At 43.9% G+C, this 27,434-nt stretch overlaps 1 protein-coding gene across 10 annotated transcripts; it reads left to right on the top strand.

Annotated features, from left to right (window-relative positions):
- Positions 1 to 27,007, top strand: TYW5 (tRNA-yW synthesizing protein 5). Of its 10 annotated transcripts, none has more exons than XM_053278652.1 (9): positions 1 to 15; positions 1,297 to 1,543; positions 9,082 to 9,236; positions 12,287 to 12,356; positions 16,903 to 16,947; positions 17,757 to 17,894; positions 22,228 to 22,315; positions 24,444 to 24,560; positions 26,733 to 27,007. In XM_053278652.1, exons 3-9 carry the CDS (start codon positions 9,205 to 9,207, stop codon positions 26,987 to 26,989), a joined length of 747 nt encoding a protein of 248 aa, XP_053134627.1. In that variant the 5' UTR covers positions 1 to 15; positions 1,297 to 1,543; positions 9,082 to 9,204; the 3' UTR covers positions 26,990 to 27,007. The 10 variants fall into 10 exon arrangements, with proteins under 10 accessions (XP_053134627.1, XP_053134618.1, XP_053134611.1 ...); XM_053278643.1 differs by lacking the exon at positions 1 to 15 and adding an exon at positions 4,190 to 4,324 and having other exon boundaries at positions 891 to 1,543; XM_053278636.1 differs by lacking the exon at positions 1 to 15 and having other exon boundaries at positions 891 to 1,543.
- The last annotated feature ends 427 nt before the right edge of the window (positions 27,008 to 27,434 follow it).

Genomic DNA, 27,434 nt, shown 5'->3' with positions numbered 1-27,434 from the left:
CAGCAGTGCGTGGCAGTAGGTTTCTTTTGAGTGACAATTATAGATGCATCAGGCTGCACAAGCTCAGGATGACGGCAGCATTAACACAAAGCATCTCTATCTGGAAACTGCAAATAGGGTTGCCAGCTTCTAGCCCAAATGGGGCTTTCTGTCATCTTTTAGTTACAATTCTGGGGAAATCGGTTATGGTTATTCTTCCATCACCATGACGCTTATAGGAGAAGTAGCACAATCCTCTCTTCCGTGTAGTTATTAAACAAAAGTTGCACCATTCAAGGCGATTGGAAATACTATCTGTTGACAGGCTTCCTGTTATGTTCTGCCAGTCATATTTAGCCCTATGGCAGAGCTTTATAATCAAGGCTGCTTTGTGTTTTCTGTGCTTCCACTACAAGTGTGGTAAACACTGGATTGGATCCAGTAAATGGTCTGGGACTCTAAGGTTACACAATGCTAGTTATTGTTGAAGGTAAAGTGGGTATGGACCTGGTCAGTTCCTTGAGAAGCCCCATGTAAAAATGAGATATAGGTAGGGGTGTGTGTGTGTGTATGTAATCTCACTTTGGTAGAATTCAGACATAACAGGAAACCAGAGGTCCCTTCACACATCTGAATTTGGGGAAATGGAATTTGTGCAGAAAGGGATCCATGGTTTCCCTTCCCAAACTACACTCTGAACCTTCAGTCAGAGTGGAGGTTTGCCACCACAAACTCCATTTTTGTGGCGCTAGCGTTACAACTGAATGCTGGCACCGCAGTTTTGGTCCCACGGAAATCCAGAGTTGAGGGAGGAAGCTCCTCCCTCACTCTGGCCCAATTGGCTGTGCAGGCTGTCTTTCTATCAAGAAGGAAGCCCGCACAGCCAGCTCCCCCACCTCTCTGAAGTCTCGCTGATTGCAGAGAGGCAGCTCTCCCAAATGTGGGCCAGATAATGCAGGGAGGGGCATGGAACCGTGGGTACATTGGACCCACGGTTCTGCATTATGTCTGAAAGGGACCTTAGGTTTTTAAAAAAATATTTCTAGTCCTTATGACTGCAAGGATTGACTTGAAAGTGCCTTGAGTTGGGGGAGAAGGGCTTCCAATGATTAGAGGGTGGGGCATTGTGCCCTGCCTCATGACTGGTGGAAGCAGGACAAACAATGCCAAATAAGTAAATACAGGAAAATATGCTCAGTTAGCAACATATTTTTTACAGAGCAAATTTTAACTTTTATTGGCAAATAATTTGGCTTAGAGTAAGATCTTTTTCACAGTACAGAACATGCAGCATGATGTCTTAATTGTCTCTTTTAGAGTTGTTAGAACTTCTCCAGGTAGAAAGTGTTACACTGGATTCCACTAGAGGAGTACAGTATTCTGTCATGCAGGAAGAATAACCTATTGGAATAGTCAGCCTTAGTGACTAGCATAAGACAGTCCTTCATCGGGAGTAACCAAATGTTCCAGCTATAGAAAAATACTCCCACCTAATGTCTACAAAAGAGAAGTGCAAAGAAAGAAGAGTAAGCTAGAATAAGAAGGACCTCCTATATTTGTAAAGGTAGGATTTTTTTTTTAATACTTAGAAGACCTTTCCTTCAGCTATCAATCCAGAAATGATATGCACCATAGCAGAACGTTTGTAAACACAGAGTAGGAGTTACAACTCAAGCTACTATGAGGTTTAGGTTTGTTTGGTTTTTTATGTATTCACTTGCTTAACGGAGGACTCTCAGTTGCTAGCAAGCTCCAGTGCTGTGAAGTTTCACCTTGAGTAGCATCCTTCTTCCATCCATTTCTAGTTGTCAGTTTAGTTAACCCTATCAATGACTTTACTCTTTCCAGTCAAATCTCTTTATTTCGGTCAGTGACCAGCATGATTACTCTTTCCTGATTACTTTTCCTGAACTTGGTCCCTCAGTTGGTAGGCAATGGCTTCTGAATGACAAGAATAATAAATATTGGTCTGAAGGATTACAAATAGGCTCCCATACTCTAAATTAGTTTCACTGGAAAATTAAAACAATAGTAAATGTTAATTGATCAAGACTAATTTTAATAGCAAAGGGTGATACAGTGGCACACTTCTTAATTTGTTGATACCAGTTTAGCTCTAGTGTGGTATTCTTATAGGAAACAAAATTCAAATATGAAAAATAGCCCCAATTTCTATCAGTAGCTTTTGTTTATTACATTGTAAGCTCTCTTATAATTCCTTCAGATCCTCATAAGGGATCAGATATTGAAGATATGAAATTTTATTTGAATAATTGAAATAAATTTCAAAGGGAAATGATTAATAACTAAAAAAAGTTTGATTTGTGAACAGCCCCACTTGTGAGAGCACAGCTGCTCATGTTATACACTATTTGGTGTATATAATTTTCAGCTAACACAACTCATCACCTTCTGCTATACTATTAACAAACGCACTATGAAATGCACGATATATTGCCTTAAAAATGTGCCCATTATTGGCACTTTTGAGTTTATTATAAAATAGTAGCAACGGGAGGGTAATGACTGCAGCTTACTTGCTTTCCTACCATAACTTTATAGAATGCCCTTAATTCTTGGCCATTACCTGGTGTGGGTCGAACTGTCCATGGGGTATATACTTACAGAACATGGGAAGAGCCACTTAACCATCATAGCTCAAGTTTAGCTAACAACCACAGTGGTGCTCATATAAATGCCTAGGCAGGAGAGTCAGTGGCATTTGAGCTGGCAAACCATTAGGACTCTGCTATTTTCTAAGGAGAAGTTATCGTAATGCAGAATCATATGACAACAGGTCTTTCTTCACTAACAGGCATTGCTAAGTGTATTTTATCTGGTGTCAAATTTTTCCAGTTTAAAAAAAAATGCTGTCAGAAAACATCTCCTAATTCTCTATTAGGGCGTAATAATCCAATTTCTGCCAATGATTTTTCCAGTAAGCCTTTTCATTGCTAAATGTGGTGAAAAGAACAAGTGTTGCAAGCATCCTTGATTCTTCTTAGCATTCTCAAAATTCTGTATCCATATTATCCAGCCCTTACAACAACCCTGTGAGGTAGGTCAGTATTAGCATTTACAGAAGCTAATGATCAGTAAATAAAGGCAAAATAAATTATACTTGCTTTGATGTGGGTGAGTGATCCTGATCTCCAGCAATTATATCAAGATTATAAAGCATATTTTATTATTGACCTATATTTCGAGGTATGGCCCCTGGGATGACAGGATTCCATTTATGAATGCTTTTCTAGTTCCTCTGAAAAGTCTTCCATTCACATCTAAACTTGATCAAGCTGGATTCATTCATTCACTCAAGGATTAAGCTGTAATTCCTTTGACTTTCACACAAGCAAATGCAAATGTCCAATGCAGCAATGAGTACTTCTCTAGATAATTGAATAATAACTGAATAATTGCACAAAAGCAGGTACACTCACATCTACAAGAGCTGATGATGAAAAGAGCAAGATATCCACCAGGGGTGGAGCTACCATTGTGCAAACAGGTTCAAAGAACCTGGGGCTGCTAATGGTAGGGGCTGCTGAAGTCTGCAGGGGGGGCGTGGCTTGGGCTCCGGAAGAGCCCCAAGCAAACTCCCCCCGCCCATGCCTGGGCTACAGAGAGCCCCGAGCGAGCACTTCCCTGTCCTTTTCAGGCAGCCATCCAGTCTCCTTCACCTGGACTTTCAGAAAGGCAAACCAGACCCAAGATCTGAAGAGTCTATTTCAAATCTACCTGGCCATTGGAGGTTCTCCTTGGGGCTTGAATGGAAGCCCAGCATGCCATGCTTTCAGGTTTCCTCTTTGGCATCCCCTTATCACATTCATGAGAGCTAATCCCCGATGGAGGGAAGGCTCAGGGTCTCACAGGATCAAGGAGCCTGTGGTCCTCTTCCCATCACACCTGGGACCTTTCTATAAGTAGGAATATGTACATTTCACAGGTCCACCAATAACTAGTCCATGCCTAGGACATATTCAGATATCTTGGTTTTAGTCCATTCCAACGAAAATCTAATGGGGTGACATGAATATGGCTTTGCTAATATCTAATGTGTTGTTCTGGATTCATACCTTCAAAAGTGAGGTGCCTAGTGGTTTGAATGAGGATGTGAATTGGTTTATTCATACTGTATAGTAGTTTTGTTTTGTTTTGTTTTACTGTTTGACCTTGTTACTTATTTGTTGGCATATTTTTTTAATTGTAGGTTGATTATTGGTTGCATAACTGTGTGTGAACTCGTAGTGATCAGCCACCCCTCTCCTAAAAAGTTAACCGGAAGTGAACCCTGTCCTGACTGATAGGCTGGTGAACTCCAGAGCTCAGCCAATCAACACACCAGGTGGGTGGGACCTAGAGCGCTGTTGGGAGGAAGAGTTCTTTGTTAGAAGAAACTGGCAGGGAGTGCAGAGAGGAGGACATGTGGCCATGAGAACTGGTTGTGGGAAAATGTCTCTGCTGGTCATGGAAAGCCAGGAGGGTAGGAAGCTTGAATTCTCATCCAGGATTTGGTGAGTTCAAGACAAAGGAAGCCAGGACTATGGCTTCAGGAAGTTTAATCTAGGGGAAAGTTTGTTTAGTCAGACTTGGCGCTAGACTTTCTGTTTCTTTGATGTGTGTTTTGTATATCCCTCAAACGTAAAGTGTGCCATCAAGTCCATACTGATGGGGTCTGAGTTGTCAGTGACAGACCAGGAAAGGGATCTTGGGGTTGTGGTGGACAGCTCATTCAAAGTGTTGACTCAGTGTGCTGCAGCTGTGAAAAAGGCCAATTCCATGCTAGGGATCATTAGGAAGGGAATTGAAAATACAAAATGCTAACATTATAATGCCCTTATACAAATCTATAGTGTGGTCACGTTTGGAGTACTGTGTACAGTGCTGGTCACCGTATCTTAAGCAGGACATTGTAGAACTGGAAAAGGTGCAAAGGAGGGCAATCAAGATGATCAGGGGCCTGGAGGCAAGTCTATAGCATCTGGGGCTTTTTAGTTTGGAAAAGAGGCAACTATGGGGAGACATGATAGAGGTGTATAAAATTATGCATGGAGTGGAGAGAGTGAATTTTTTCTCCTCCTCTCACAATACTAGAACCAGGAGTCATCCCCTAAAACATTTAGCCAGAAAATTTAGGACCAACAAAAGGAAATATTTTAAAACACTCTGAGCCACTTTAGGAAGGGTGGTATAAAAATCAAATAATGGAATTATCTGCTATGGGATGTGGTGATGGCTATTAGCTTGGGTGGCTTTAAAAGGAGCTTAGACAAAGTCATGGAGGATAGGTCTATCAATGGCTACTAGTCTAGTGGCTATATAAGCCACCTCTATCCTCAGAGGCAAGATGCCTGTAAATACCAGTTGCAGGGGAGCAACAGCAAGAGAGAGGGCATGCCCTCACCTCTTGCCTGTGAGCTTCTCAGAGGCATCTGATGGGCCACTGTGTGAAACAGGATGTTGAAACAGGGCTGTTCTTATGGATGCATATATTTAAAGTGATTTTGTGAATGAAATGGAATTATTACCAACATAGTTTGTACTTTAGAGCAGTGCCACTGAAGACCTTTTAGGCTGAAATATTTCTGGCAATTAATCAAGAGAACAGTTAATTTTGCATTCTGACTTCTATTCCTGAGCTTACAAGGGGAATGCACAATTATATTTTCTCTGGAATGGACTGATACCAGGATATATGAATATGTCCTAGATATGGACTAGTTATTGTTGGAACCGTGGAATGTACATATTCCTACTTTTAACATTCTGTTTATACTGTTTTATTCTTGAAATCATTTCATATAGTTTCTGGTGGTATGAGTATGTTACAGGTAATCTATTTTAAAATAATATATTTCCATACATTCGATATATACACTTGGGTTCTTTTGTGTTTTGTTTTGGCCTCCATACTAGCAATATTCTGCTGGGGTGGGGCAGATTTTCCCCCAACCCATGGTTGAGCTGCTATAAATTGCTATGTTTATAAACTGAGCCCAAGTTTCTGCCAGACTAAAAATTTCCAGTTGTTCTTTCTAACCAATTCTCTAACAGACAAAGCTGTTTCCCAATAGTTTTGCTAGGCTCACAGACAGTCACTTGCAAACTGGTGGAGTAGGCAAGTCTCTTCACCAACTGTGAAGGTAACTAGCTCTAGAGTTAACTGTGAACTTAAGCACATACAAGCTTGTGGTCAGGTCAAAGGAATCCTTCAAACAAACATCTAGCAGCATATAAAAAGGATGCTGCTCTGCTGATGACAACAGAAACTCAATAATACAATTTCAAATCAATAAATTATTGTTATTTTTTTAAAAAAATCAATACTGTAATATCAGATTACATTATTGAAATCAGAAGGGAAAATGTCTCCTTATGTCTATGCAGCTTGGAATTCAAAACAACTGCAAATAACATATATTTTACAAGCAGCTTGGAATTCAAAATCGTGCCGTGCAAGATAAAAACAGTAAAATATTCCGACAGATTTATCTTTAGGGTAAGGGCACTGGCTACAAATGGAGATACAAAGCATGCTCTTTTCTCGCCAGCTTTCTAGGCATTTCACAGCACTCAAATTTGTTTTAATAAACACCATTGTAGTCCTTCCCTCTTTGTATTTCAGAGCTATTTCACTGCAAAATAATACATGCAACAAAATCTGTCGCTTTCCTGCCGAATTTGGCTTTTGTTTTCCTGTTTTGAAGAAGGGAAGAAAATCTTACAGGTGGTGTGGGCAGAAAACCGCTTCCTTTGATCATACTGAGCATGCTCCACTGCATGTGAGCTTGCTCAGTTGCCCAGAGTAAGAAAAACGGATGGAAATTATTCTGTACCGGCAGCAAAAGAAGCTCCGGTGGAAATAGAGTGGAGTTGCCTGGAGGGTTCCTCCTGAATGGCTAAGAAGGGGTTGTAGCTTCCCCAGCCTCCTTGCGCTTTTAGGAGTAGGTTGAGTCGGTGGTGGGTGAGCTCACCAGCAAGGGGGAGAGTGGAGTGGGGGCATTATTGCGTTTGCCCGGACTCTGTGCCGATTTCTTGTTGTTACAAACAGTTTCAGTAGCACGGGAATGTTTGGGGGAAAGCCGCAAAAGGAAGCCAACCTTTCACCCAGATGGACGCGTACTCCTCTGGAGCCTGAGCCCAGCGGGAAACCCAACACGGGTGCGATTGCTTTGCATAGGCGACTTATCACGACCCAAGTCGTGAAAGAAACGGGTTGCTTTCATCATCTGTCCCTGATCCGTCGGTTTTATGTCCGTGCTGTGGCATCAGGGCAAGAGGGTTGTGTTTGTTGATGTGAGTGCAGCACAGTCAGAGCGCCTTATGCCCCCACCCGTTTATCCCACTTTTGTGTATGCGCGCGCGTGTCTGTCTGTTCGCCTCCAGACAGGCGGCCCTTTTGCTGGGTGTGTGCCTTGGTTTCCGGGAGGAAGAAATGAGAGAGGGACACATCGGAGGCAATAGTATACTGGGGAGTGAGACCGAGCTGCATGCTTAGTATGGAGAAGCAGCCAGTCATCCCCTTATCTCAGCACACTGGAGTCACTCGAGAGCGCTTCCTGCAAAACATCTACCCTTTGGTAGGTAAAGCCTGCGCCGTGGATATTGAAGAAGATTTGTCCCTCATTTCCTACGGTCACTTGTAACCAGAGTTTAGGGGGTGGAGCTGGAACTCGGTTGAATATCTACTTTGCATGCAGAAGATCCCAGGTTCAGACCCTGCCATCTCCAGGTAGGGCTGGGAAAGACTCCTGCCTCAAACTTTGGAGAGTTGCTGCCAGTCAGTAGTAGTGAGCTAGATGGGTCATCTGACTCTATAAGGCAGCTTCTTCTTGTGTGCCTAAATTGCCAGAACATTCATGCAGAACGTGAACACTTCATAGAACATAATGGGCTGCCTCTTGTTTGAGGGGTGTCACAGGGCTGTATGCACACAGAATATATTTTAAAAATCAGTTCTCCCAGTTAATCCATTTCTTTTGTTAGACATAGCTTCTCTACAAGAGAAGGTGCCTTCTGAAAACCAGGAAGAAAGTGAAAGGATGCTCCCCCTTGAGGAGGAAGTGCACCCCCAGTTCCATAACAGATGCACAACTAGGGAGAAGAGATCTTGAAGAAACCTGCCACACCCCAGATGGCAGAGGCACCTGGAAAAGAAGATTCTTTGATGTAATCAGTGTATGGGAGAGGACTTTGCCCCCCCAGCAGGGAATGGACCCCTACAGATGATGGGAGTTGTAGCCCAACATCTGCAGGAGGGCTGAAGTTGTGCAGTCCTGCTCTAGATAAACAGGACCTAGACGGTGTGAGTCTTAAAGGCTCAAATCCTACACACCTAGGAATAAGTCCTGTTGAACACAGTGGAGCTTTGTCCTGGGTAAATATGCACAGGATTGCACTATAAAAGGTCTCTTGAAACCCACACCTTGAACAGTGCCCTAAAACTATTTGATAATCAGTACAACTCTTTCAAAATCATTGTTATCTGATCCTTGTGTCCAGATCCAGTTAGGATTTTGTCTGCATTGGGAGCACCAGATTGAATCCAAGTATACCAGTTTAACTCAAGAAATGTTGAGTTAATTCTATCAAAACCCCTGACAGTTGGAAACCCTGCTTATCACCTCCTGCACTTTTGCTTGCTCCAGACATTGCTCCAGACATATAAATCTAAGATTCAGTAGACAGTATTAGTTTAGAAGACAGTATTAATTTGGACATAGGCGATCTAGACTAAAACTCCGTTAACTCTGCCATGAATTCACCAAATGGTGCAGGCTGGTCAGTATTGGCCTCAGTTTCTTTGCTAATGGGATGGGGATAATAATTATGTATGTCACAGGGGTGCTGTTAACAAGAATGATAGAAGGTTGATAAATTCCTAATAGTACTACATGATACTAATAAACTAATGTAGTACAATCGTAATACAGTATCTTACGATGAGGGTACCTGCTTTGGAAACAGTTATTTCCACCGACCCATTGATAAGTAATATTGCATCAGTTTATTCTTGGATTTATCATAACAAAGGGTACAGTGATGGAAGAAGGTAGTAAAATGGCAAGATGATTACAGTAATACTTTCCCTCCTCTTCTCAGAGAGAGCCAGTAGTGCTGAAAGGAATAGACTTGGGCCCTTGCACAACCAAATGGACCGTGGATTATCTCAGTCAAGCAGCAGGAAATAAAGAAGTGAAGGTTCATGTTTCGACTGTGCCACAGATGGACTTCCTCAGTAAGAACTTTGTATATAGGTATTCCATTCCAAGCCTTATTCTGTTTTAGCTATATTGTTAATTTTTAGATACTTTATAATGTTTTTATACTATTATACAATATTAGTGCTTTTCCCTTAATTTAGAAATGGGGACCAAAATTTCCTGTGCTGTCTTGCTTTCCCCTAGAAGTTTTACATTTTCTTCCTTCCGAAAAAGCTAACATTCCATTTTGCATACTGCAGTCACTCTTCTGTGAACTCTTCTCTTCAGCTTAGCACAGGATGTTCAGTATGGTGGCCCATGAGGAACTCAATAAACCTTCTGTTTTTGCTGAACGAAGCAAAAACAAACCTTTCTGACATTTGGCAACTGCAAAAAAGGGGAGATTGTTTAAGTACTGAATAATCTACATAGTTGGTGAGCTATATGCAGCTTGATGGGCCACAAATTGTACAAGCCTGGTTTAGTATAATATAGTGGCAGCTCTTTGAAGTTCCCTTGGTTATTGTGGTGTATGCATTTAAAATCCAGTATATGGGAACACAAGAAAATTCTAATTAAACTAGCTTGACCGGTACAGAGCATCTGCATGCTAATACTGTATTGCTCTCCTTGCCCCCCACCACAGCCCCCTCACCCCAGAAACCTACTCACCTGAGTCCCAGATTCCTCTGCTCCTGCTTCTCCTCCTCCTCCTCGCAGAGCTGGAGCAGCTCCCAAATGGAGTTCCGGCGCCACCCCTGCCCAGCTGGAGCAGCAGCAGTGGTGTCGCCGCCTCTGACTGGGCTTGGCACCCGTGTGGCTCTGTGCTCCAGGCAGCTCCCGCGTGGCACTCATCGCCGTAGTGAGAGAGAGAGAGAGAGAGAGAGAGAGAGAGAGAGAGAGAGAGATGGGGCAATACAAAATAAGTAAAATTATGTCCTTATTTGATCAGTTTCTGTTGGTGTAAGTGTATTCTGGTTATTAATTTTTCATTAGCCCCTGGTGGCGCAGTGGTAAAACTGCCGCCCTGTAACCAGAAGGTTACAAGTTCAATCCTGACCAGGGGCTCAAGGTTGACTCAGCCTTCCATCCTTCCGAGGTCGGTAAAATGAGTACCCAGAATGTTGGGGGCAATATGCTAAATCATTGTAAACCGCTTAGAGAGCTTCGGCTATAGAGCGGTATATAAATGTAAGTGCTATTGCTATTGCTATTGCTATTAAAAAGTACAGCTAATTCTCAGAAATGTATTTCCTGATGCAAATATTAAATCACTTTAGTTATACCATTACTGTCCTAATTAAACAGTGATTAGAATTTTAGCACTTGCCAACTCTTTACTCAGCTGCTGGCCCTCATATTCAGCAAATCTTATTATTACTTATATACCAATTATTTAAAAAGTTCCTAAGTTATTTACAGAAGAAAATAACTTCTAATTTCTAGGTAGGCACACTCTCTTATCATGCTCTATTTGTTTTGTGCTGGGTGTTAGTGTTTAAGAGGCTGTTCATCTTACCCCATCCCTCATACCAATCTAGCACCGAACCCCTTAAAAAAATCAACACTGGAGGTTAGCCCATTATTTGCAGTAGGGAATCTAGTCCATTTCACTGCCGCCTCCTGTTCTAGTATAGTTAGTTTTACTCCTAGTCTTTGAGGGGAGCCTCCCCCCTAAAAAAATGCAAGTGCATATGGCAAATACACCAGCAAAGCAATGTCCTTACAGAAATGCCCCCCCTCCCATTTTCAAACCCTTGTCCCTCTTTTATGAAAATATTTTAATTCTGGGGGAAATTTTGTGTGTGCACGCATGCACACACACTCCCTAGAGCAGGAATACTACACTAGCTAGCTTTATTATATTAAAGAGGGATGAACAGTACGTATTTCTTCCCCCACAGCAAGGCTAGGTCTTGTGACAGTCTCTTGACTACTGTCTGTTTAAACTGTTTTAACTACTGTTCGTGGAGTTCATTCCACTAATCTCTTGTTTTAGAATTAATTGCTCCTAACAGTTTTCTCACCAGTTTCTTGATTTGAGGCAGTATACTGATCTGAGGCAGTCCTAGTTAACTAAAAAATCCATGTTTATTAAAATCAGTTTTTTGGCATTGGGTTTGGTGACATTGTGATACTTGCAGTGTTTCTTGAATTAGCTGGAACTCTTTTCCAAAACCTAATTGTTGCATCTCTTCCCATCTCTGGATGCACAAACCTATTTATTTTGTTGTGACTGTGCCATATTTTCCACTGAACCAAGCAGGATGATGTCTCCAGCAAAATTCAGGTCATCTAATTGTCTTTTCTCACATGTCCATCGCATTCTTAAACTGTCTTCTACAGCTCCTTTCTTCACAAGCCAGTCACTGATGAATTTGAACACCAGTGGATATACATAATGTACTTTTGCTCACACTTGACTGACTTACATCAAGGGAGCACAAAAGCATTTTCTGTATAAAGCCACACACACAAAATAAAATCACAGATTTCTTATGCTGGGTTTCTTGTAATTATTTTATGTGTGAGTGTACTGGGAAGTACATCCCATGTGGTGCAGTGTGATGCTCTTTCTCACCAGTTTTAAGAAACATAATGTTGGTGAGAGATTTAGAACATAAATGATAAAGAAAAGGATCATAAAAATGCTGGTTCTGTGAAATTTTAACTCTTAAAATATAACTAAATAATGAGTTAATATATTTGTTAGACCAGTTAAGTTTCTGGTCCTAAGCATGTTTACTTGCAAGTAAGTCCCATTGATATCAATGGGATTTCCTTCCTAGTAATTGTGTTTAGGATTGTGGGCTTAAAAGGATTAAATCCAAAGACTTTTACTTAACTGTCATTTTATTGTGCTGAAGTAAGTTGTCTGGAATGATTTTTTTTTTTGCAGTGCCTTCTAAGTATTAAATATCCTCTTCTGTATCAAACAAATTAGGTAGGATCCAGACTTTTGGTGGAAGGCTGTGCTATTGGCAGAAGATCCTTCTGTGAACGGAAGGTGTTTCCACAAATGATGTGCCACTGTGCCAAAGATCTGAATGCTTCCCACTGACATTAAAAAATAAAAACTTATGTATTTAATGTCTTTATTTCAGAACTTTGCCTTTTGATGTATTTGTAAGGAGAGCAGCTGAAGCCAAACATACAGAATACTTTATTGCAGAGGTAACTGTATAATTTTAGTTACTAATACTGTGATTATATTGAAAGTGGTTCTTTTTTCAAGGGAAAACAAATGTAAACTGCAATTCAAAAGATTAACCTATAAAACACTAAGCACAAGATAAATGATTGGGCAAGGTGGCCTCTCAGGTCCAAGCAGTTTTGGATGAACTTGAGTTTTGCGCTAAATAAATAAATAAAATTATATTGATCATCTAGACCAATTTCAAACTGGCTTTCGTGTGGGCTATGGGGTCGAGACTGCCTTGGTCAGCCTGATGGATGATGGAGATCATCCATCAGGCCGACGTTCAACAGAGGGAATGTGACTCTGCTGGTCCTTTTGGATCTCTCTGCGACTTTTGATTCCATCAATCATGATATCCTTCTAAACCTCTTGGGGGAGGTGGGACTGGGTGACACTGTCTTACAGTGGTTCTGCTCCTACCTCTCTGGCAGATTCCAGATTGTGTCACTTGGAGACTGTTGTTCCGCTAAGCGACAACTCAAGTGTGGAGTCCCACAAGGCTCCATACTGTCTCCAATGCTTTTTAACGTCTACATGAAACCGCCGGGAGAGATCGTCAGGAAGTTTGGTCTGGGATGCTATCAATATGCTGATGACACCCAGATCTATTTTTCCATACCAACTTCATCAGGAAATGGCATGACCCCCCTAAGTGCCTGCCTGGAGGCAGTAATGGGCTGGATGAGGAAGAGGAACATAGGAAGCTGCCATATACTGAGTAGGACCATTGGTCCATTTAGCTCAGTATTGTCTACCCAGGCTGGCAGCGGCTGCTCCAAGGTTGCAGGCGGGAATCTCTCTCAGCCCTATCTTGGAGAAGCCAGGGAGGGAACTTGGAACCTTCTGCTCTTCCCAGAGCGGTTCCATCCCCTGAGGGGAATATCTTGCTCTGCTCACACTTCTAGTCTCCCATTCAGTTGCAACCAGGGCTTAGCTAACAAACTGAAGTTGAATCCAAATAAGACGGAGGTACTGACTGTGCGGGGACAGGACCCGCAAGATGGTTTAGATCTGCCTGTTCTGGATGGGGTTACACTCCCCCTGAAAGATCAGGTATGTAGCTTGGGAGTTCTCCTGGACCCAAAGCTCTCCTGGGTTTCTCAGATGGAGGCGGTGACCAGGAGCGTTTTTTATCAGCTTCGGTTGATATGTCAGCTATGTCCATTTCTAGAGGTGAATGACCTTAAAACAGTGGGACATATGCTGGTAACCTCCAGGCTTGACTACTGTAATGTGCTCTATGTGGGGCTGTCTTTGTACGTAGTCCGGAAACTACAATTGGTACAGAATGCGGCAGTCAGACTGGTCTCTGGGACAACACGAAGGGACCACATAACACCGGTTCTAAAAGAATTGCACTGACTGCCAATATGTTGCTGGGTGAAATACAAAGTGCTGGTTATTACCTATAAAGCCCTTAATGGCTTGGGTCTAGGCTATTTGAGAGAGCGCCTCTTTTGTCATAATCCCTGCTGCCTGCTACAATCTTCTGGAGAGGTCCGGTTCAACATAGGAACATAGGAAGCTGCCATATACTGAGTCAGACCATTGGTCTATCTAGCTCAGTATTGTCTTCACAGACTGGCAGCGGCTTCTCCAAGGTTGCAGGCAGGAATCTCTCTCAGTCCGATCTTGGAGAAGCCAGGGAGGGAACTTGGAGCCTAGATGCTCTTCCCAGAGTGGCTCCATCCCTTGAGGGGAATATCTTACAGTGCTCACACCTCTAGTCTCCCTTTCCAATGCAACCAGGGCAGACCCTGCTTAGCTAAGGGGACAAGTTATGCATGCTACAGCTCTCCTCTCTCCTCTCTGGTTACGGTTGCCACTGGCTTGTTTGGTGGTGACCCAGGACTGGGCTTTTTCTGTGGCTGCCCCAGGGCTTTGGAATAAGCTTTCTGCTGAAATAAGAGCATCTCCTTCTCTGTTTGTTTTCAGGAAGAACCTAAAGTCCCTCCTGTTCTCTCAGGCTTTTAATTAAAAATAATTTTAATAAGTTTAATAAACTTAAAAACTTGTTTTAATAATTTTATTCTATTGTTCTTATTGTCATTTATTTTAATTTGTGACTTCTAAATATTGTAAATATTGTTTGGTGGTAAATATTGTATACCGCCTAGAGATATACATATCAGGCGGTATAAAAATATGATAGATAAATAGGTAGATAGATAGATAGATAAATGTGCAGCAAGTTTTTATGCATGTGTACTCTGAAGTTGCCACCTAATGGCACAGTGGGGAAATGACTTGATTAGCAAGCCAGAGGTTGCCGGTTCGAATCCCCGCTGGTACCTGTATCGGGCAGCAGCAATATAGGAAGATGCTGAAAGGCATCATCTCATACTGCACGGGAGGAGGCAATGGTAAACCCCTCCTGTATTCTACCAAAGAAAACCACAGGGCTCTGTGGTTGCCAGGAGTCGACACCCACTCGATGGCACACTTTACTTTTACTCTAAAGTTAATCTCAATGGGCTCAATAGGGCATATCCCCAACAGGTATGCATAGGATTGCAACCTTATAGGGCTTTGCTGGCATGGGGACTGTTGGGGACTGGGTGGCCCCACAAGATCGGGTGTCCATGCTCACGTTGCCTATGCAGGATCTGGAGTCACCCCAACAATCTGGAAGCAGAGCAAGAGCTGGCAGTAGTTGAACTGCTGGCAAGAGACCTGGTGGGGAGCAGTTTTGCTAGCATCTCCATTGGCAAAGTGACAAGGCTGCTTCTTGTGGGAGTTTCTGGGGCAGGCTGTCTCATGAGAGGAGGAATTATCAGCACAGAATAATTCCTCCTTCCTGACAAGACTGCAAGGATTGCCAGGTCTGTTGGGGGAGGGTGATAATCAAGCAGGAGAACTGGGCTGACGGCAGAGAGTTCAGCGAAAAAGCACCAAAGGTTAGTGCTCGGTCAGAGGGGAAGATAGTGGGAAAGGATACAGACATCTCCCCACTCCCTGCAGTCAGCTCTGAGGCCACTGGAAGAGGCTTATAGAATAGGTGGGTCATGAGGCTCACATGACCATTGAGCTTCTCTTTTGTCAAGTTTTTGCCATCCTTTTGTGGAGATACCACTCAAGATATACCTTTCCCCTATCTTCCCCTCTGACCGAGCACTAACCTTCGTTAGGCATATATCTTGGCAGAACAACAGCCATCACAGGAGATTTACCATTTATGTCCGTGGTATAATTGACAACCATAAGTAAGATTTTACTAAGATAGACTTATGTGGTATCTTTTTTCTTTGTGTTTCTGAGCAGCATTTACATTCCGGCATGGTTTCAGGAACATTTCAGTCTCCAAAGCATTTCAGTCTCTGAGATCCAAAAAGTTATGTTAGCTATTTATCCACCAGAAATGGTGACATTTCTGACATTTCTTTGAACAGTAGAACGCCAAGACATGTTAGAAACTGCCTTTGAGGGGCTGCTGTTTGAAAAACACAAAGCCCTCTAGCGCATGGAACTAGTCGTATGGCCCTTTAAATTTGGATCTAGATGTGGAAGGCTGGCTTAGAATAGAGGTCCTATGGTTTGGTTCAGACACCTTGGAAGTCCAGATCCTTGGGAAGTGGGAGGGAATCCTTAAGACTCTGCTTGCAGAGGACCTTCATTCTTCAGTGGCAGCCCAAACTGTTATGATGGAAATGCACCACAGCAAGCTTTGGGCACATATGTTTCCCCTCCCCTTCTTCCTTCCTTCCTTTATCTATGAGGGGAGGAGACCGAAAACTTTTGCTTGCAATAGATAACAGACCACAGTTAAATACCAAACCAGAATCAGAGCCATGTTTTGTTGTTTTGTCTGAAATGGTCCAATAAGTTGGTTTGCCAAATGATACTTGTTGATTAGCTAAGAAAAACCATTATCTCTCCTAAAAGTCTACACAGCCTATATTGAGATGCTGCAGTAGATTAATGGTTTAATCAGTTGGCTTGTAACAAGGAACAGTTGCATAGCAAATTGCACCTCTGTTTAACACACCCTATCATCTAACAGTGTAGATAGATTGTAAGTCAGCTCAAGATACTTTTTGAAATAGCAGGTTTCAGCTGGTGGTCTTTGAGGCTCAAGTCAGGAAAGTGTGAAGAAACTTCATAGGAAGCTGCTTTTTACTGAGTCAGATCATTGATCCATCTACACTGACTGGCAGCGGCTCTCCAAGGTTTCAGGCAGGAGTCTTTCCCAGTCCTACCTGGAGATGGCAGGATCTGAACCTGGGACCTTCTATAAGCAATGCAGATGCTCTACCATTGAGCTACATCAGTGAACTTGGCTGGATTTTATTCTGACGTGTAGTTTTGTTTGGACCCCACCCCACTGCTTTCAATATCTGTCCCCAGACTTCAGGACTGAGTGGAAAATAAATCTAAATGAATAAACAGTCTTCTGTCACTTACTTCTGGGCTTTCCTTATGTTGATATAATATTTTTAAAATACCAGCAAACCTGTATGAAATCCCCTTATTAAATAGGATCTCTGTGTTTGTAGTGAACAATGACTTTTTTGTGTGTTTAAGGATGAAAAGTACTATTTGCGATCACTGGGAGAAGACCCACGAAAGGTGAGCAACTTTGTGTAATCACCTTCATGTAAGGCCTCTTCTGAGACCTTTTAAGAGTGCCAGTCTGTTTCTTTGCTATCCTAAATGTGCATCGTTTGAATATGGCCCTGAGCTTCCAGGTTTTGAAAACATGAATTTAATATGAAGGAAACAGGGCAGCCCAGTTCTGTTGAGAGGGAAGCATTGGCTGGATCCTCTTCAGTAGTTTGGAAGGGATAATGATAGTGTTCTTTCCTGAGATGGGGGACTCTCAGCTAGACGTAATGCAAGAAGACTCTCCCCACCATAAGCCTTCCTGACTCCAATGACTTTGGAGAAACACTGGGATATTTCCAGGCAGTTTTTGCAAAAGCCCCATTGGTTGGGCAGGTTCTGTGCCCTGCTTTGCTCTCCTGCATGTTACTGTGTTCCTTTCTATGTCCCAACTATCCTTGACTGACACCTTGTACTTAGTCTTATTTGAGCCCTCTAGATGTAGACTACGAACAGGTTTTGTGCCTTGACCTTGATTTTTCTTGGCTTACCAAAATACCTTGTTGGCTGCCAGTGCCAACTGACACTTCCAGTGAAGTTAGTGGCTTCAAGTGGAGTTGGTAGGAACTAGATAAGCAGCCAAATGGCCCAAGGTTTTGTAGTTTGGGTTGGGAGGACTATCCCCACTGATGGGTCTGCTCCTTTTTTTAATTCTTAGCAGCCACTGGAGAAAGAGGTTGGTGTGTAGCGTGCTAATGTTTCCTTCACTCTTCCCTCTCCCAAAAGATCTGGCACAATATAGAACTTAATTTAAATATGGTGCCCTCTTGTTTCAGGAGATTGCAGATCTCAGAAAGCAGTTTCCTGTGCTGGCAGATGATATCTGGATTCCAGAATACTTTGAAAAGGAGCAATTCTTCTCCACCGTCTTCCGCATAAGCTCAGCAGGACTACAGCTTTGGACACATTATGATGTAGGCAATAGGTCTCTAAGTATTAGTTAATTCAGGATGATGCTAAGCTCATCATACACTGTGTGGGCAGAGGTTGTTTCCCCTCAAGCTTTGGCCAGAAGTATTACTGTTAGGCTAGGAGTTTAAGACTTAGTCCCTGGGGCTTACTTGATCCTTTAGAAGGTCTCCTCCATATATGGTAGCTTGTGACATCTGTTCTGCACACAGCTCAGCAACTTTCAGGGCCAAGAGGCCAATGGCTGGAGTTGGTTGAAGGGGCTGGCTTGCCAATCACCACTGCTTGAGTGTTCAGTCTTTCCCTATTCCCTTTATGCTTGCAGCGTGGAGTAGCAACAACTATGATTAATGTAAACTGGCATTGTGTGAACTCTGCTACACCCATACCAAAGGTTCTGCCTTACCTTCTTTTTATTGCATTTGGCCCCTTCAGAGGTTTCAGGACTCTCCTTCCATGCTCTTGGTGCATTTAAAGTCCACACACAAAGAGCAGCGCAAAAATTACTTGCAAGCACACAAGTAATCTGCCTCAAGCAAAGGCTGAGGGTGCTTAATGAGAAGCAGATCCATTGGCTTGTTGGTGCTCCAGTTTAGCACCCCAAATTGCTCTGAATCTGTTCACAGGAAGGCACTCTGGTCTGCAGTTTCAAACAGTGTTTCTTCCTTGTGACATGTGGCAAGTCATTGCAAAGATCATTGGCTGATATGATGGCGAATGTTCTGTTGAGGTAAAGGATCTGCCAGGGCTGCTGTGCAACTTCAGAGGCAATGTATGTCTGCATGCATGTATGTATGTATGTATTTCATTTATATATAGCCCCATCCAAACAGCTCTAGGAAGTACACAACAATAAAAATAAAACCCACAAAAACCTTTTAAAAACAATCATTACAGAACAATTTAAAAACAACATAAAACCATTAACAATTAAAACATTTAAAACCGTTTAAAAACCCTCGAAGGTCAGGCTAAACGAATAGGTTTTGTGGGCTCTCCTGAAGGCCAATAAAGAATTCAAATCACGGATTTCTGCTGGGAGTGCATTCCACAGCCCAGGAACAGCTACAGAGAAGGCCCGCCTCTGAGTCGCCACCAGACTTACCAGTGGTAACTGGAGACGGACCTCCTCAGATGACCTTAACATGCAGTGGGATCACACAGAAGGCGGCACTCTCTAAACTAATCCAGACCTAATCCATTCATGGATGTAAAGGTAATAACCAGCACTTTGTATTTTGCCCAGAAACATATCGGCAGCCAGTGCAACTGTTTTAAAACAGGCATAATATGGTCTCTCTGGGTTACCCCAGAGACCAATCTGGCTGCCAAATTTTGAACTAACTGAAGTTTCCAAACTATGTACAGAGGCAGCCCCACATAGAGGGCATTGCGATAGTCATGCAGGTTACCAGAGGAGGTTACCAGCTGATGCACCACTGTTTTGAGGTCATCCTCTTCAAGGAATGGACTCAGCTGTTGAATCAGCCAAAGCTAGTAGAAACCACTCCTGGCCATAGCCTCAACCTAGGGTGAGGCCTGGGTCCAGGAGTTCCCCCAAACTGTCTACCTGTTCCTTCCGGGGGGGCGTGTAACCCCGTCCAGCACAGGAAGATCTAACTCATCCCTCAAATTCCGAGCCCCTACAATGAGCGCCTTCGTCTTGCTTGGATTTAGTTTCCGTTTGCTGTCCCTCATCCAGCCCATTACTGCCTATAGGCAGGCATTTAGGGAATGAATGCCATTTCCTGATTATGAGGATGACAAGGAGAAGTACATTTGGGTGTCATCAGCATACTGATAATACCCAGCACCACATCTGATTACCTCACCCAGCGTTTTCATGTAGATATAAAAAGCATTGGTGACAGAATGGAGCCCTTGGGGACTCCATTTAACAGCTCCTGTTTTGAGGAGCAACTGTCACCAAGCTCCACCATCTTGAATCTACCCGAGAGATAGGAGTGGAACCACTGCAAAGGAGTGCCCCTATCCCCAACTCCCCCAGGTGATCCAGAAGGATACTAAGGTTGGTGGTACACAATGCCGCTGAGAGATCCAAAAGAACCAACTGAGTCACACTCCCTCTGTCGATTCCCCGGTAAAGAGAACGACTAAGGTTATCTCAACCCCATAGCCAGCTCTAAAGCCTGTATGAAATGGGTCTAGATAATCAGTTTCCTCCAAAACTGCTTGGAGCAGGTTAGCCACCACTCTCTCAATCACCTTGCCCAACCATGGGAGATTGGAGACTGACCTATAACTAACTATAGATCCTGAGGGATCTAGGGAGGGCTTCTTAAGAAGCGGTCTAACCATTGCCTCCTTCAAACAAGGAGGCATCCTACCCTCCCTCAGTGATGCGTTAATGATATTAACTAGGCCATCTCCAACAATCTCCCTGCTAGATAGAAGCAGCCAAGTTGAGCAAGGATACAGAGAACAAGTGGTAGGCCGCACTACCCCAAGAAGCTTGTCTATATCCTCAGGCATCATAGATTGAAACTGATCCAATCTTAATACTGCAAGAGGAATTGCTGGACACCCCCTTCATAGACTTTGCAGAAATAGTGGAGTCCAAGTTGGTCCGAATACAGGAGGTTTTGTCTGCAAAGAACCCATTAAAAGCATCACAGCAGAACAGTGTTTCTGGGGACTGATTTAAGACAGAAGGAGCGGAAATTAAACTCCTCACAACCTGAGATAGCTCTGTTGAACGCAAACATGCAAACACAATGCGTGCAGACCAAGAAATATTTTTCTGCTGCCGCATAAGCCTTCAAATGGGTCCTATGCTGTGTCCTGTCAAATTCGAGCCCAGTTCTCCTCCACTTACGTTCCAGTTGCCTACCCTGCTGCTTCAGCCCCCACAACTCCTCTGTATACCAAGGGGCCATTTTTGAAGCAGGTCAGAAGGGTAGGTGACTGACCTCAATGGATTGCTTCCCCTAGGAGCAATCGTCTACCACCCTGGTGAGTTCCCTATTCCAGGTTCCCACCAGGGCATCAACAGAATTACTGGCAGCACCAACATTGGAATCCTCCGAGGCTTTGGGGAATCCTACAGGATCCAGCAGCCTTTTTGAGGGGACCATCCTAATAGGTCCACCACCCCTGCAGGGATGGATTGTGGCTGTGAAACCAACCACAACATATGCGACTAGGCTGCTGCCGAGAGACGTAAAAAGGACTTCTGGGCAGCAGCGTGGCACTCCTTCAGTGGGAAAGAGCGGAAGGAGTGCCTCACTGCTGCCTGGAAGCTCTGAATATGTCTCTCCACAGCAGCCTCGTTGCTACACCATCGGGGCTGCCTCTGAAGTTGCCTGGCAGCCCCAGGGGGTCCTTTACCACAATGGAATGCTGCCCATCATGTTGCCCCATACGGAAGTCAGGACCTCTGTGAAGTTGCATTCATCTCCCCTCCACACAATCCGGGGATGCCACCCACAGTGAGGCTCTGGCTGCAGCAGTTGTTGGGGGGAGGGCTGGCGTTGAGGGGCAAGTAGAGCTGCAGGGAAGAATGTGAGCTGGTTAGGAAGGGGTCTTTCGGCAGGGTAAGGCTTGCGGAGAGCAGCAGCTCTGGCTGACAGGAAGGGGAAAGGATAGGGGAAAGGGAGCTTGATGGCAAAGGATGCAAGGGGTGGGTGGGTGTGTTTCCCCTCGCCTAGGCATTGCCCAGCAGTGTTGTGTGGGAAGGTTTTGGAGTAAGTGGGAGAGTTGTGGCAAGCAGTTGGTGGTATGTGGCCAGGGGATGGGATAGGAAGGGAGCTAGACAGGTAGAGAGGTGGGTAAAGGGGTGTGGGCAGCTTTCTCCTACTGTCCTCGGTTTCCCTGCTCATGGGATGGCATTGTGTTGGCAATCTCTGTTCTTGGTTGGCAAATGCACTTGTCCTCCAGTCTTCTGTTCTCCTGCTGTTTCTTGGCATTAACTTGGTTTGGGGTGGTATTTGGTGGGGGTGGGGGCGGTCTATGTGAATGTCCTGACCTAGCTAGCTTTTCTTCTTGAAAGGAAGTATACTGTAGCACTGGCCTTCCAGCCTGCCTTGCACTCCCCCTCTGTGTGCCCCTGCCTGGGTTAAAGCCAGTTAGACAAATAATGCACCATGTGGAGGGGGATGGTGGTGCTGCATGCCTTTGGCCAAAGTCTTTCTGCTTGCCTGCTTGCTTCTTCTCTGTCCCTTCCCACTCTGTGTTTCCCTGCCTGATCCAAAGGCCCTAGCAGACAAAAGAGGCCAGGACAGTCTTTAGGAAGAAAACTTCTCAAATCCCATCATGATTTTTGTTCTAACATTTATCTGGTCACGTGCTAAAGTATACTTATCACTTTCATATTTGTAGGTAATGGATAACTTCTTAATCCAGGTGACAGGCAAAAAGCAAGTTGTGCTGTTTAGTCCTCGTGATGCACCTTATTTGTATTTATCGGGTATGTGTCTGCCATGTTGTTCAGAATTGAATGTTTCTGTGTACATTTCCAGCACTAAAGAGTCTGCTTTTAGAAACCCAATATAAATAGGGGACTCATTGAGTCCTCTGAGACTGAATTCACATAAAAGAGAGAGAGTTCTGTTTCAGTGAAACTTACTTAGAACTGGATTTCTTCTATTTTGCAGATTAACATAGCTAATAGAGCATCGTGAGCCCACACTTGTGGTGCAAACTGTTCTATATTACATTTGATCACTACAGTATGACATTGCATCATCCTAAATGGCCTTGCTCCTGAGCATTTAATCCTCCTCTCCTTATGCTGTAAGTGTGTGATGGCTCGTTGACCACCTACTCCTTTGAACATAGGTCTCCCTTTCTAAACAACTCCACACCTTGTGAGTCACTACTTAGCATTCTCTAGAAAAGAACGACCCTGCTGGATCAGGCCCAAAGCCCATCTAGTCCAGCTTCCTGTTTCACAGAGTGGCCCACCAGATTCCTTTGAGAAGCCCACGGGCAAGAGGTGAAGGCCTGCCCTCTCTCTTGCTGTTGCTCCCCTGCAACTGGTATTCAGAGGCCTCTGAGGCTGGAGATAGCTTATAGCTACTAGACTAGTAGCTAGACCTGTCCTCTATGAATTTGTCTAAGCCCCTCTTAAAGCCATCCAAGCTGGTGGCCATCACCACATCCCATGGCAGAGAATTTCCTAGATTAATTATGTGCTGTGTGAACAAGCACTTCCTTTTGTTCCTGCATTTCCTGGCCTTCAGTTTCATGGGTTGAGCTCTGGTGTTGTGAGAGAGGGAGAAGTCTCTCTATTCACTCTCTCTACTCCATGCATAATTTTACAAACCTCTACCATGTCTCCCTGTAGTCACCTCTTTTCCAAATTAAAAAACTCCAGATGCTGTAGTCTAGCCTCATAAGGAAGGTGCTCCAGGCCCATGATCATCCTGGTTGCCCAATTCTACACCTTTTCCAGTGCTACAATGTCTTTCTTAAGATATGGTGACCAGAACTGCACACAGTACTCCAGATGTGGCCACACCATAGATTTTTTTATAAGGGCATTATAATATAAGCATTTTTATTTTCAATCCCCTTCCTAATGATCCCTAGCATGGAATTGGCCTTTTTCACAGCTGCCGCACGCTGAATCAACACTTTCAATGAGTTGTCCACCACGACTCCAAGATCCCTCTCCTGGTCAGTCACGGGCAGCTCAGAGCCCATCAGTGTATAAGTGAAGTTGGGGTTTTTTTGCCCCAGTGTGCATAACCTTATACTTGCTTACGCTTGTTTTACATGCTTTCTCTCTCTTTTTTGAAACACTGCTTTCCCACACTGTGACAATTAGCCAGAGCTGACAATTCATTAGTGAGGTGTACAAAGTGCTAGAGACCAGACAATAGTGACTTCGAGTAGCAGATTGCTGTTCAGAAAATGGAAATGTTGACTTACATCTCTGTAAATCTTTGCCCTCGAGCTGCTGCGGACTCATAAGCAGCCCCGACGCTGTTGAGAAGCAGCAGTGGGCGAATAAGCAAAACTGCAGTAGCTCTCCTTGCACACCTGCTGCTTCTGAACAGCCTTGGGCCTGCTGACGAATCCACAGCAGCCCTGGGGCAGAGCGTTGCAGAGAAGTGGTGATGCGCATACACTGACTGGAGAAACCTAACACAGTCTTGGATGAGAACCTGGTGTTGTGTTAGGACTGGGATCAGTGAAAGCTTGCATTAAGATTTCTAGGACTGCAGCTTAAAAAAAGAATGTACACTCATCCTGATGGACACTACATTTAAATTGCACCACGGTTGAATTTGATTTTGTAATAGTGGATAGCTGAAAATACCAACCAGAGTCACAGCCAATATGGATGAAACTACTGTTGGCAGTCCAGAGCTCAGAGGGGCTGTCATCAGCGCACGCACACGCACACACACGCACACGCACACACACACAAAAAATTACACACGTACACAGGCTCCCTCTCCTTCCCATCTGCTCTCAGTGGGAGGCCTGAATACAAACAGTGTATTAGGCCGAGACTATTGCATTGGCATAGCTGACTGTAATACTGAATAGAAGCAGTAATGTCCATTGTTTGCCAAAATCTCCATTAGGCACAAAGTCAGAGGTGCTAGATGTGGATCAGCCAGACTTGAAGAAATATCCTCTCTTTGCCAAAGCCAGACGTTACCAATGCCATCTGGAAGCAGGAGATATCTTGTTCATTCCAGGTAAGAAGACATCCCACCTTTCTCTTCCTTTCTTGCTTGGATTACTCTATTAGTACAGCCAAAACTGTCCCATCACCTCCAGGAAGTGGGGAAGGATAATGTGGATGGGTGTTAGGCAACCATCCTTAGAGGATAAGACATTCTTCCTCTGGAGGAAGGATTCCTTGCTCCTAAGAAGATGTCCTTTCTCTGGAGAAAAGAAATCTTGGGAAATATCTCAGGATAACTGTTAACTGGAGAGAGAGGCACTTTTCAAAGAGGTGATTCTTTTATATTTAGCAGGAGAGAGCAACTGGCCTTATTCAATCCCAGCACAATGTCCTTCCCTTAGCTATTGCTGGTGTCTACGTTGTGTGCTCTTTAGGGATAGGGAACTATTGTCGTTCTACTATTTTTTAAAAAATACGGAAACTGCTTTGAGGGTTTCTTTGTTGAAAAGCAGTATATAAATAATCTTTGCCCATGCAGAGCAAAGACAATAAGTGGTATGATTGCTGGAGATTGCCCGAGTGCCTGATGCAAAAAACATTGCTCTGTGACACTGCGTAGCCAAATGTGGCTAGCTGTGTTGAACCATGATGACAGTATGCTCACTATAGCCCTGGTTGGCTGGGATAACACTAGGTAGAAGTCCTAGCCAGATAAAATTAATGCCAACACTGCTAAACCAGGCCTGGAAAAAGGTGATTATTTTTTTAATATAGGCTGGGGGCAAAAAATGTTGCCTTGAGTAGGGATGTGCATGAACCGGTTCGGAGGCCCTTTTATGGGCCTCCGAACCAGTTTGAACTCCTGCCACAGTTCGACAGTGGGGGTGGCAGCTTTAAGGGCGGGGGGGAGTGCACTTTACACCCCACCCCCCCTGCGCAAGTCCTTAAGAGCCTATCGGGGTGGCAGCCCCCCGTGCTGTTTACTAGATGTACCTGGAAGTAGGAACAGCGATTGCACGCGTCATGCGGGTGCAAGTTGAGTGGATGCGTGCGACATGTGTGATGTGCGTGCAAGCAACTCACACAGTCGCCGTTCCTACTTCTGAGTACATCTGGTAAACGGCACGGGGGCAGCAGGGAGGTATGCTGCCGCCCCGACAGGCTCGGCCTAGATCTCTCTAGTTCTTATCTGATCTGGTCAACAGAGGTTTTTCAGTTTGACTTAGTACACAAAACATTGACTCAAACGTGGATGTAATAACTGGGCTGCGGTCTCCTACAATCCACCAATATGATGCAGCCTTCTGCCTTGGCCTGTAACACAACAGTGCAAGATAAACAGTAACCCTGGATTTGTTGTGTATGTGATTGATTTATCCTACATGGTGTATGTGATTGATTTATCCTACATGATTTATCCTACATGGCCGGATTGGGCTATTACAAACTCAACATCTCAGGTTTTTTTTATTTAAAAGTTTTAAAAGTGTTTCTCTCCCATAGTGCTAGAAGGGCGGAAGAAGGGCTTTGTCTTTGCAGAACAGCTGGAGCCTAGCTGTATTGCAGCCTTGTTCTGCAGCCCAGGGGAAGGGGAAGCAGCTTTTGCTTTTCTCCCCTCCCTCCAAAAGCCCTTTTTGGTACCAGGAATATGTCCCCAAGGGTAACATGTACATAAGTACTGAATAGGGATGTGCATGAACCACAGTTGGAGCACCTTTTGGGCACCAGGAACTTTAAGAAAAAGAGCAGGTCCTTACCTGTTCTCCACTGTCTCATGCAGCATCTGCATACACAGGTGCCATTTGCGTGGTCAGCGTGATGTGGCCATGCAAATGGCACCTGTACATGTATGACCGCCATGTTTGTGCTGACGCATGGGGCTTCTAGGGATGTGCGCTGCCCCAACAGAAAACTGCATGGGGTGGCAGAGAGCAAAGGACCTGCTCTCCTATTTATTTGATTTATATACCGCCCTTCTAAAAATAGCTCAGAGCGATCCTTAAAGTTCTCGGTCCCCCTACCCCAAAAGTACTCGAACTGCGGTTCGTGCACATCCCTAGTACTGAAGGTGGCTGTAGGAATCATTCTGCCAACCTGAAATGTTCTTGCAGAAGAATTGCCATTCGCTTAAAACAAAAATGCTAAGCCACCTTCTGGATTTGGTACAGCTCGCAGCAGTATTGTGGATAATGAACACAGTATTGGGTTCATAGTTTTTCAATCTTTCCCTCCTGGCTTACAGCTTTGTGGTTCCATAATGTAACTTCGCTGGAGTTTGGAATTGGAGTGAATGTGTTTTGGAGACACCTTCCTTCTGAATGCTATGATAAAACAGACACTTATGGAAACAAAGATCTTGCTGCAGCCTCAAGAGCAGTACAGATCTTGGACAGGGCTTTGAAAACACTGGAAGAGCTGCCTGAGGAATACAGAGACTTCTATGGGCGGAGAATGGTTTTACGTATCCAAGAAAAAACCTATAGCAATAACTATCATTAAAAAGCATGTCCAATCTTCTCAGATTTGTGGACACAAACATTATTGCTCCCTCCTGATAAAACAAAGTGCTGTTCATAAACTTCCAGTCCAGTCCTGCATTCTGGAATATTTTATACACAGATTGTGTATAAAATGATTTTGTACAGTGAGAATACAGAAATATCATAACCATACTGGGCTGGATCCAGAACACTAGCCACGAGTACTTTTTTGCAAACACAGGTTCACAACACGTGAGAACAGGCAAGTTATGGAAGCGTAAGAATTGCTCTAGAAATGATCATGCTCCTGGAAAAACTCTTTGGATTTGGTTTCACCTTTCTCTCAAAAGTACTAGTGGGAGGTGTAGAACAGCCCCTTAAAACCTCCTCCTTGCTGTTTTAGAGTCTTAACCTCTCTCCATGAACAATTGTGTAGGAATATATGTTGAATGCTTAACTTCAGA

This window comes from Hemicordylus capensis, chromosome 1 (assembly GCF_027244095.1).
Source record: "Hemicordylus capensis ecotype Gifberg chromosome 1, rHemCap1.1.pri, whole genome shotgun sequence".
Taxonomy (NCBI): Eukaryota; Metazoa; Chordata; class Lepidosauria; order Squamata; family Cordylidae; genus Hemicordylus; species Hemicordylus capensis.
This window is presented reverse-complemented; position numbering and strand designations above follow the sequence as displayed.